This window comes from Homalodisca vitripennis, chromosome X, assembly GCF_021130785.1.
Source record: "Homalodisca vitripennis isolate AUS2020 chromosome X, UT_GWSS_2.1, whole genome shotgun sequence".
Taxonomy (NCBI): Eukaryota; Metazoa; Arthropoda; class Insecta; order Hemiptera; family Cicadellidae; genus Homalodisca; species Homalodisca vitripennis.
In genome coordinates this window covers 47,116,375-47,129,272 of record NC_060215.1, presented here as the reverse complement: position 1 = coordinate 47,129,272, position 12,898 = coordinate 47,116,375, and the positions used below count along the sequence as shown (strand labels likewise).

The following is a 12,898-nucleotide window of genomic DNA, read 5'->3' as shown; positions in this document are numbered from 1 at the left end:
CAAAATCCTGTTCATTACTCACTTCAATTTTACAGTACACTATTTTTTATTTATTTGGTACCATCCTGAGAATTTTCCTCTGTAATGAAATGTTGGAAGACATTTTTATAAATATATTACCTCTATAAGTTTTGCTTTCATTACTCTAGTTCACAAACACACACACACACACACACATCTAGTTCCTATCAGATCTTGCTTGATGTAAGGATAAACACTCGTGCAAGGACGTTGATTAGTCCAATATATTGAATTTGGCCTTGTATTAAAACACAACAAATAATTGTTTATTCCTTTTTCAATTAAATTAATATTGTTTTATGAAATTTCGCCAGAGCATGGAGCATGGATCTGTGCTCAATGTTTTTTTCCAGATTTTTATAAATACATTCAATATTCTATGTACATAACAAATAAATCCTAGCCACATAACTTTGAAACATTATCCCTAGACCTGTGCAATGTTAATAGTTAAAAATTGTTACCCTGTTTATCTCTTTACAAGCTAATGTTAAATAATGAGTGAAAGTAATGAATTTTGTTTTATAATTTTACAAGACAATTCTTAAGCACAATTTTCTTCTGTCTGTGTTTCAAAAGAAATGCAATATATAAAAAGTCCCAATTTTTACCATAAATGAAAAGATACAATCAGTTCTGTCTGAATGTAATAACGGTTTTATTTATGAAATGTTTTACGGGAAGTTGTATAAACAACCTCAAATAAAGCAATTTTACTTTAATTTTATGTATTTTTCATAGTTTTATCTCCTTAATGTACTATATAAGCTAACAGAATACATAACATGTATACACATATTGTAGTGAAAGAAACACACATGGTATAAATAAAAATGCAAATATAACAAAACTCTTTATTTTTGTCATTTAATATTGAAATATTCTTACATAAAAATTAAGTTCTTTTACAATTTTTCTGGTGTGTGATATTGACAGAATTGCTTTTGGAAATATTTGTTATTGTTCGCCTAGTAATAACTGAGCAGAAGAGGAAATAACATGTTTGTATCTACATGGATGTGGTAAACAATGGCAAGAACTAAGATCAGACAAGAAATGGAAGCTTACATCAATCAACTTCAATAATCAACTGTTTTACCATGCCATGATATGAAATATTGTTCCCATACAGGGATTCCCTGGATAGCAATTGTCAACTAATCAGCAATTTCTTTTCAATAACTTAAAATGAAAACCTCATTTACTTTTAGAGGTGTTGATGCACAGCTTGTAAATATGTATAATATAGTTTTCATAAAACTATTGGTTTGATTATCATAACTGCGTTTGCAGGAATAAAAAAAAAAAAAAAACATTTCACTCTCCGAAAATGGTAATGGTCAATCTCATTCTCAATAGTCAGCTTTACACATTATATGAGAGTATTTAATTGTTTCGTAATATAATTTATTCAGAAAAACCTTTCTTCATTTTTATTTTACTAGCTACAAGTGTTCTTCTAATACAACCAGGCAGATACAATCCTAGAGTGTTATATTATTCAATCTCCTTTAACAATTGGTTTCTTAATAAAGGAAAGTTCTTTCAGGAAATTATCTCATTATAACAATTTTCATCATGATGACATATCACATATCCAGGTTGTGCACCCACCACCATAATGTTGATGACACAAATCTGTGGTTAAAATAGTTCTTATTGCTGATTTTTTATTAGTTCGGACAGAAATTTCAGTTTGAAACGGTACTTCCTCTGAAAGTTAAGACGTTTCCTAATGCAAGATTAGATCACTTTCAACTAGCATTGAACTAGAAACAAATAACTAGTAGAAGAAAGAAGAGATATATCGAGCATGTTCACTCCTGTCAACCTTATATTTTATTTGTTGCCCATGATAGCAAAAACAGTTATGTTACTTTCTTTTCCTGTTGGTGTTAAAATCTTATCTTAGTTACTATACCAAATAAACAAGCTATGGTGCTTTTCAGAACCTCAAGCAGCGATTTGCGGAAACGGAGTGGTGGAAGAAGGTGAACAGTGTGACTGTGGTTGGGAGGATGACTGCAGAGACAGCTGCTGCTATCCACAGCGAGGCTATCCTCCACCAGATGAGCCTCCCTGTCACCTCACACCCAACAGTCTCTGTAGCCCATCTCAGGTTTGTAAACACCTTACACCACTTGGGGGTTTTCATCTATCCTTGCAATTCTATGTCAGTTTGTCTTTTAATACACTTTTGGGTAACACTTTGCATATATATAGGTTTATATATATATATATATATATATATATATATATATATATATATATATATATACAGCCTGATCATGTGTCTGTTTGATTTTTTTCACTCTACTTCCGGTTTTGAAGATTTAGTTATGTGCAGGTGTTTTTGCAGGAACATCTGAAATTAGGAGCAGCCATTTACTTGATATAAATTTTAGTATGTTTAGTAACACTTCTTTGAATTTTTTTTGATTTTGGAGTTTCGTTGTATTATGTTTACATTTTGCATTACATGAATATTTCTTTTTTTGTCATTTTGCATTATGCTATGGCATACTGTGTAGAGCAAGGTTTAACAGTCTCTTTGACTATAATTTTTAAATATGCATTAGAAAAGGACTTAATATAAGAAATTACCAGGAATCAAGAAATTTTATTGTCTTTAAACACATTGTGCAATTGAAAAAATCAGATTTACAATTAACCGCTTTCTTAATATAAATCTCTGTCTAAATGACAGTTGTCAAATTCTCAGTAGTTATCTATAAGGTAATAACAGTTAACAATGAAGTTATAATAATGAAATAAGTTTATAAATAATCTATACTAAATAATAATTAAATAAATATAAATAATCTATACTAAAACTATAAAAAACAATAACACATACATAAATTTATACACAAACAGAAATAAATAAAACAAAAAAAAACAGTATATGTAGTTAAAAAATGTATAGTGCTAGTAGCACAAGCTAAAAAACTATCAACAGAATAAAATACATTCTCTTTTAACCAGCTTTCCACTACTATTTTAACTCTGTTTATAGGTACAGACCATGCTGTTTCCGGTAATTTGTTAAATAGCTTAATTTTCATATATATGTGGCTGCTTTTACTTTTTTCAACTTTGGCAGTAGGTAAATCTGGTTTTTTCTGGTAAAATAACTATGAATTTCCTTTCTAGTTAAAAAATTATATAACAACTCTTTAACATTCACTTAACAACAATAAACATGTAAATTTGAAATTTTCATTATTTTTAGTTCCTTAAAAATTGGTACACATGTTTCTTTTTCAGGTACATTCTTAATAGCTCTCAATGCTTTTTTATGCCATTTGAAAGCTTTTTGTACACCACTAATATTGCCCCACAATATTATTCCATATCTTAAATGTGAGTAAAGAAAGCATAATAAGTTGAAATTAGCACGTCTAAGGTAATACTTTTTCTTAATTTACGAAATAGATGGACAACTCTTGATAATTTCTGACATAATTGTTCAATATTATGGTCCCAACCAGTCTACTTTCCAGATGTATTCCTAATACCTTAACAGGTTTAACATCTTCATAAATTGTATATAATTTAAAGAAAATATATTATTTTTCAGTTTTTTTTATTATGAATTCCCCTCCTCCCTTATCAGTTCATCGAAGCTTCTATTATAATGCAGGAGAGCTATAGATAGTATCAGCACATAAAACTAATGAACATGAAACATTGTCAGGGAAATCATTTACAGCAATCAAAAATAAAAATAATATAATATGATGATATTTAGTTTTCTATCATTTCTGTTTCATTTGGACAGCTGAGTAAAATATAAATGTAATGTTCAGGGACCCTGCTGTACATCTGAATGCCAGCTGAAGTTTGGGGATAAGTGTCGTGATGACAACGGCTGCAGAGACTCCAGTTTCTGCGATGGCCGTGGACCTTATTGCCCACCCTCCATCAACAAACCCAACAAGACTGTCTGCAATGATGAGTTTGTCTGCTTTATGGGGGTTGGTTTTCTTTCACACTATCAATCAGCAATTAATTATGTTAACTATCCGTCAGAATATTTCTAAAATATATTTTATTGCATACCTAAAAGCCATTCAGTTAAAGAGTTGGTCATCAAACATTTATTTTAAAATGTTTATAAACTTCATTGTGTCCTAATAACACTCAAACTTTAAAATTCAAATAACTTTTTCGTCGATTTAAACATACTTGGAAAACAGGATTTATATATAGTTTAGATCTCAAACAATGAACTGAATTCATAAAGTGTCTCAAGAATACTTTCCTCACATTAACCATTTGAGGTTTTTTCTGTCTCACAAATTTGCATTATAATAAGTGAAAGTTTAGTGCCCACAAAGTGGTATTGAGTATTGAGTATTTTACAAATATTTACAAAAATGTAATAACTTCATTTGCAAAATATATATTATCAAAATGTTCATTAAAGCATTTGTGAGCAAATATTCTATTATTTGTTGTTTATCATATAGTTGTTTATCATAAGGAAATTAATATGCTAAGATATGTATTTTTAAATCTCAAAGTTTTCATTGTAGATTAAAAATAAAACTATATTACTCTTATATAATATTCAGTATGCAAAATTGAAAAATAAAATTAGATAACTTTAAGGTAAATACTTTATTGTAATTAAAAAGAACTGAATTCTAGCATAAATTGTGTTGTAAACTTAGTAACTAATTAGCAAAAGAGATCCTGATTATTTGCAAGTACTTACAGTTGCATGTGAAGAAGACTCAGAAGATATAATAGATATAGAAGTTATCAACATATTCCGAGGGCCTGTGGGGCTGCACTCCTTTCCAAAAGCGTATTAGAAAAATGAAAAAATCTGCTTGCATTATATGTCTACTAAAAGGTTTATTATTAAATTAAATTTTACAAAATTTAAGTGTAAGAAGACAAATAAATAAAACATATACATTGATTTAGGAGTGATAAATTTTCATTAGTTACTCGATAATCTAAAATTTGAGAAAATTCAGTTCACATTTGAGTGTGCTCGCTCACATTTGTAGCCGTTGTGCTCAGCAAAATGCACATAATTGCATAAATTTTGAAATTTGAAGCAAACAGTCCAAATGCATAAAATAATTTATAAAGTACAATGCAATTCTACAGAAAATAATTATAAAACATGGTTAGAATAAGAGCTTCATATGACAAGGAAAGTGTTTATTTTTGTACTGCACAACAGCTGTCATCGTCAGCTGTCCAGAACAAAAATAAACAAGCTTGTTTTTTTTTTGTTTTATGGTATAAAAACCAGAGTGACTAGGACAAGTCGAAAGATTATTGAATGAGGTCTACATGACCATGGAAACCTCAGATTCAATAAAAATCATGCTCATTTTAAAAATAAAGACACAATTAGATGATATTTCATCCAGAAAATACGTGTGCGTGTGCGCATACTGCCATGGGTGATAGATATATCATGCAGTGATCCCTATACCCCACTAGCTGAGCCACTATATATATGGAATGTGTTTGATAAATTTACACATAAATTATATTTTTTTTAACATTTGATTTTAAAGTTAAGTGGATATAACAAATAAATTTGATAAAAATATTTATCGTACCATCAAAACATCTGTAATATGATAGCAAGCTATGGATTTAAGCTATTGATATTTTTTTAATGACCCGGCTCACTGTAAATATTCCAGCTTGGATATATACTATTGTACTATATAATCAATGTTAGAGCCACAAAACATTTCCAATTTTAGCTGTGGTTAGTTCATAACACATTTACTCCACATATTGACACTTCTGTATAGCCCAAGACTATAGACACTGTGCTACATGGGAGCCAAAATGTTATTATGATCTTAAAGAAAATGTTATTGATTTTTTTCATGCAGTACCATATTTAAAATGTAAACATTACATTAAGTCACACATTTGAATGAACCAAAATCTTCATACGTAAAAATTACTATGAGCACATATGAAGAAGTTTAGATTAAAATTCTTCCTTCTATAACCTTTTCTGAACACATTTTACCACATAACTTTTTAAATAGTATCACGTTCATACTGAACCTGCAATGTTGTCTTTTTGGGTTTTAAATTAGATCCCAGTATATAGTTACTCAATGAAATCTTATATTCGTATTATTAATTTTAGATTAATTATTACAGAATTAGTATGAACTAAGTCATCAGTGTGAAGCTTACACACAAAGAGAACTAACTTCCTGTCTGGATTAAATTATACCAAAAAAATATATAGGAGGATGTTGGTGCCTACATAAGCATAAAAAACTCTCTTGAATTTTGTAGGAGACAAAATAGCACTATCCAAATCAAATGATTTTTGGTTTAAGTATAAAATATTCGCTAAAATTACATACAACACATAAGGAGTTACAGAATTAATTTTGCATGTTTGCCCTAAGACTGATGTTAAAACAGCTATTATGTAATGGATATCTTTACAGTACTAAGGGGATTGTTGATTTAACTGAATCTGAGCAGCAGTAATCACCAGAATGTTATAACAGCCTTTACATATTTTGTTATGTAATATGTATCTAACTGTACACACTGAGTGTTTCCGAATGTTTCTTACAATACTAGGATATGACACACATTTGCATCTTTTAATAATAATGCACATCTTTCATAACAGTAATGAGGATGTTTTGTGAAATGCTGTCGTTCCATTCGTTACATACAATTGAACAGAAAAGGATATAAAAGATATTCCTCAAAGACTCTGAATTCATTGCAAGAAATAGTGATAATGAAATACCATGTCACAAAATCTCAAGTGCTTTGGACATGGTTATACTCGTATAAGTAAACTACATAGCATCAGTAAGAGGAGACACTGAATATATTCGCTCCCTCATATCCATTTTAAAAACTTATAATATGTTTTGATTTTATTACAAAAATTTTAAGGTCATGAATAATTTAGTTCATAACAGTAAAAAATATTGTTTGGAGATATGATTTTTTTGTAATGGACATACAGTGTGCAGGACATAGTTTGTGCCTGTATTTCTCATACTTCAGTCAACAGAAACCTGCTAACCCTTTAAGTGAAGTTTTTAACGGTGCTGTCAGGTTTATTAGCCGCGGCACAGAGTAGCTCCATAATCAGCATACATGAAGCGTGTTTCTTGTCCACCATGATCAATTTCAGCATCATCTTCATTTACCAAAACTGCCGTCAGAACCTCCTGATTCTTCACCAGACAGTGGTGTAGCCAAGAAATTATTTCAGAATGGGGGACCATAACAGGAGTAGAGGGTGTAATAATCACCAAAAAAAGGAGTGTCCAGGCGTGCTCCCTAAGAAAGTTGAAAAAAATATATTGTCTAAACACTACTTTTAGACAACAATTTATAGTATGAAACCCTTTATTAATTCAAGGTTAATACCTAATAAATATTAGAATGGCAATTTGGTCCAAACATTTGAACTAAACAAGTAAGCTTCTGACTTCATCTTACAACAATATCCTTCTCACCCCTGATCTTGACACCTCGTCAAGTATCCTGCTTGATGTTATGGGAGCTGGGTAATGCACTGATAGTAGAACTAATCCCGTAAGTCGATCATTTTCCATGGAATTTCTAAGTTACATTTATATACTCTTCAGTAGCAAAAAATGATCTCCCAACTTCAGCAAAGATACTGGCTAAGTTGTGAGACAAGTAGTTTATGTTAGGGTAGAATAGTTGATCACAGCTGCTCAAGATGCCATGATTTGTTTTGGTTTATTATTGTCTTGAACATCAAACCATTTTCTAGACCACAGTAGGTACTCAGATTCCATAATTGATTGTGATTCTCTATCTTCATAGAACAGTTCAAGGTCACTTAACGACTTTAAATTGGTTGCATCTGCATTTTTGGTAGCAGTGCATCAAAGGCTCTTATTTTAACAGTGGTTTGTTTACACCAAAGCGATCTACAAAACCAGAAATAAGCGGGTCTATGCACGGTTTGAATATTGTTCTCACAGTTTGAATATTGTTCTTCTGTAATACTCCTCTGCGTTGATGTGAAGGGTAATGTCTCTCTTTGTTTGGTACATGGACTGTCGAGGAATTCTTATTCTGTAGTTCAGTTTTAATTTTTTAGAGTTAGTGAAGTTGACACAAAACATGGTGTTTTTGTTTCCTGACTTATGCAAATCACAACGCTCTGGTATAATTTGTTTACTTTAACCTAGATTTTAATTATATGTTAGGTTACTTATGTACCTGAAGAATAGATCAGATTGCAGATCTCGAAATGTAGTTTTACTGATCTTATATATCACTGAACAATGGAAAATATGCAGAAAAATCCTTTTTTCTTCACAATTCTTCCATTGTCAAAATAAAATTTCAAAAAATACTTATTTCTGTATTAAAGTGATCTTTCATCAGGGTTTGTGCCTTCTTGAATAATGCAGAAAAGTCTTGAATGTCCTTTTCAATGCCTTCTTCATTCGTTTGACGTCGATTTTGTAAGGTATTTATCACATTATCAACATAGCCATGATAAATCACTTTTGACTTTTTGATGGTACTTATATAAGAGGCTATATAAAAACTTGCAAGTACCTTGTGAGATGAAAAAACTCCTCTTCTCAATTCCTCAGAGAAGATATGTGGCTGATGATGATACTGCCCTCTTACTTTCAAACAATTTTTGAAGAGTGGCTATTATAGCTGGAATGAGCTCCATAAATATATTGATGGCTTCCTGCCGCTCAGTGAACTTAGTCTCACAAAATCCCAAAAGGCAAGTTTTTTACTCTCAGGGATTAGCTTAGAAATATTGGTCTTCAATGCATCACCAGCATTACACAGTACATTTTCCTAAGAATGTTCGATATATAATTTAAAGTATCTAGACAGTTTCTTACACAAGGAAGATTAAATGAATTACTTAAAATAAAATTTATCCTATAGGATGTACATTGAATACATATAGTGTTTGGATTCATATGCTAAAATGCTGTAACTGATGGACTCCAGTTATATGTCCACTGAATGTGGAGCTCCTATCATAAACTTGGCCAACGAGTTTAGTAATATCTAAGCCCAATGTACTACATATTTGAAAATAACTGAGAAAATATGAATGGCAGATAAATCAACGATCTGTGTTGTAAAAGAAGGAAAATTCTCTTTTAGAACTGATTTAACATCTATTGTAATATGGTGAATGCATAATGAAAATTGCTCCTTCCCCGAGATGTCTATGGTTTCATCGCCTAGGATTTAAAAAAAATCACTGCTATTTACTTCTTGGACGAGTTTTCTCTGGATCAAATTTCAACAATCATCAGTAATTGTTGAAAATGTATGGTAGTCAAAATTAGCATGAGCTGTGATGTTTTCTGCTGCATCTTTCCATTTTCTATATGGAGCAGCCACCAAAAACCCCATTTTTGATAAGTATCTTTGCCAGTATATTAAGGTCCAAAAGCAATGCAATTTTTGCAATATGCATAATCTTCCTCTTTAGAATATGCAGGCCAATGCCACTTCATTCACCAGCTTTGTTCAAACTTGCATTTCTTATTGTTATGTTTACTTATAAGCTAATTAAATGTCTTTTCGGGAACAAATGGTTTGGTTAAAATCTTATGTTTTAAACCACTGATCATAACGACCACTGGCACTGCGATACAGACTATCAGATATTACACTTATGTCAAAAGAAGTATGGTCTTTTCTTATATCTATGTCCATGTCTTCACAGGCATCAGATCTTCAGGCAATAGCTGGTTGTCGCAGTTGGTACTTCATACTCAGGATAGATGCAGTCTTTATTATTTTAGCTTTAAAGAGTTGGTCGATTGTGTGTCTCTTCATATTTTTAAATCAACTCATATTAAAACTACACAGTTAGAAGCAAGTTAAAACAGTCTAAGTCTCAGACAGTAATGAAAACTAACTGAATAAGAAAACATAATCTCATCTCTCAATAGAAGGCCGGGCTCCCTGGTTCCACTGATGTCAGATCATGGTTAATAAATTGATTCACATCCTGATTGCCATAATTTTCAGAAAAGTTATATTGTAGAATGCCTAACTAACAACAACGTATCTGAATAAACCTAAATTTGATAAAACCTCTTTATCATTATTTAAAATAGTTCCTGCTATACCAATTGATTCACAATCAAAATAGAAGATAAAAAAATATAGTAGCAACTTCAAAAACACAATTAATTGAAAAACTTGAAAACAGTAATATTTTGTTTTTAAATTGCAGGTAAAAGTTCACCATGTGTTTTATTAATAGGACCTTGGTTGACCGTCAAAGTTTAGTAGCAATTAAACAGCACTACTGTGGATTTGTTGTCTTTCAAATACACACTACTAGAGGCAAATGTGTATCATCTTACAGCTGCTAGGCGTTGTGTAGCGAAGCAGCTATTTGGCATGTGGCACAGGTGTGGCAGTTAAGGGGTTAATTACAGAACATGCTTACATTTATAGAATCAAAATTAATTTAGTTTGATGTTTATAATTTTCAAATGTATTATCTCATGTTGACTGTCTATCTGTGAGCTTCTTATAACTAATGGGACACAAAGAAGTTTAAAAAAACATCAGCAAATAAGGTTGAAATATTCCGTTCCATAAAATATTTTTTTTTAACTTGAAAACCGAGCCAGAGAAGATGTTACTTATTTGTCTATAGCTTAGATTGTTGATTCTTTAACATTCTTTCTATCCTTGGGTCATGTTCTTTGAAAAGTTCTTTCAGTTGAAGTTTTTGTTACTCTGCATTATATGTAGTATACAGAGTATTGAAGGCGACATGTTAGTGATTAGAGATGATGTATACCATGCAGAAACCTGAGCTGGGGTGGCAGCTTGCCATACTCTCAACTATGATTCAATTTATGTCAGGTAGTTCTTTTTTGGTTGAAAAAATTAAAACTAATTACAAGATGCTCAATAGGAGATTTAGATCCTCTACTAAGTTCATCCTTACCTGATCTTGCTTTTGTTCCTGTCAGTTGTCTAAGTACCTTTACAACTAAGATTGGCCTGTGTGTTGATCATGTAAGAGTACATCCAGGTTAGATGAATGAAGAAATTATTATGTCCACAGAAAGGCATGAAGTGGATAAGGGCTGTCCAAGAATTAGATTTGTTGGCAGAGGTAGAAGTAATTGCTGAAGGTGTTTAGTGTCTGAATCAACATCATACTGACTCAATTTTTCACTATTCTTTGGTGACACATAGATTGCTTAAATCAATTTTGGCAGAGTTGGTTGTGGAAAACTGGCTTTGAAGATAACTAAAGTTAGGTAGTAGGATTTAAAGAAATCTAATCTGACAAAATTTAGTGTACACTATACATAACTTATCATGCTTAAAATCATAATATGATGGTTAATAAATGTATCTTGCGATAATATAAGAAAATTATGTAAAGGAAACTTAGTTACATATAACTCAAATTGGGATTTGAGAAATTAAACACTTGAAAGGATACTGACACATGGCACTGGCTGCCAATTCTCTGATTGTCATTTCAGTGGCTAAAATAGGACATTTTAAATAGCCTTATGTTTTGTAACATAATATATACTTATTATACTTTCCTGCAATGTATTAATGAAACCTAACAATGTACTGTGCAGGAGTGTACTGGTTCCATCTGTCTGGCATACGGTCTGGAGTCCTGTCAGTGTATTCCTCAACCGCACGAGCTCCCAACCAAAGCCTGTGAGCTTTGCTGCAAGATGCCTGGAGAAGATCAACCCTGTTTGTAAGTTTATTTAAAAAATGTTGATCCTTTTAGGTTGTATTTTCTATTCATCTCCATTGGCTACGGGCTTTTGGAAAAACTTATCAAATGGAATAATATGGATTGTAATTCCACTTCAGAAATCCCCAGAGTACTTTATCGTACGTTTATAATGTGCATAAATGTATGTAGCAGATATTACTGCAACAGGTTTTCTCTACTATTATAAACCTTCCTAGAGACAGCAAAGTTGTAATTTTTTATTTGCATTTTATTTTAACAAGTCAAATAAGTAATTTGAGAAAATGTAATTAAAATCATTTGTAAATCTCATTTACAAAGGGTTAAAAAAATCAAAAAGAGACAGAAGTAAAACAAAAATATCAGTGTCATATTTTGATCACTAAGACATTATTTTTTGCTAAATGTCCTGTTGTATACTTGACTTAATTAGTTTTTGGGCCAATCATTGGACACCACACTGTGGCCAGAGTTTTACTGAAGCTGACAGTGAATGGTACTGTGGATAACACGATTACATGTTGTCCAGACATTCAGTGACAAGCTCTGGATGAGATAGAACTACCATGAACATACAGCATATTTTCCAGTGCATTCCTGTAAATCCTCTGTTTTGAATTTGATGGTTTTAGTTGACACTGTAGTACAAGACATATCATTGCAAGCCTGGCCGTATGGGCAGTTACCGTACCTAACTTCCCCCCTCACCTTGTGGTGTTGCCACATTGTCATAACAGCTGATTCTCAGTATGAGGCGAAATCTCACTTCATTCCGGTTGCTTACATCTGTTTTGTTCTTCGGCATTTGTTATTTTGCATATTTTAATTTAACTATTATAATTTGTTCATGTTCTGTGTCGTATTGTAAACCCTTGCTAATTTTAATCTTGAAGGAAAAGGATTCAGGAAAATAGATGAGCAGTAAAGATGAGCTGTAACAATTGCTCGATTGTTGAATTAAATCAATTATCCCATCATCAGTTATTATTTTGTTATAGCTTGTGCTGCAACCCAGGCTTGCATTGATATGTTTTGCACTATAGTGTGTTATTGGAAAAGCCTTTTGTGAGATATAACCAATACTTATTGAAAAATACTTTGCAATATAAAATAACTAGTGACTTTGAG

General features: G+C 31.5%; 1 protein-coding gene across 1 annotated transcript in view; it reads left to right on the top strand.

The window, feature by feature from the left end:
• LOC124369436 overlaps positions 1-12,898 on the top strand; it is a 139,757-nt gene that overhangs the window by 104,312 nt on the left and 22,547 nt on the right. Inside the window, exons 9-11 of the mRNA XM_046827442.1 lie at positions 1,971-2,140; positions 3,831-3,998; positions 11,643-11,770. Of these exons, the coding sequence (XP_046683398.1) occupies positions 1,971-2,140; positions 3,831-3,998; positions 11,643-11,770 (466 nt within the window). The remainder of the gene's footprint in view (positions 1-1,970; positions 2,141-3,830; positions 3,999-11,642; positions 11,771-12,898) is intronic.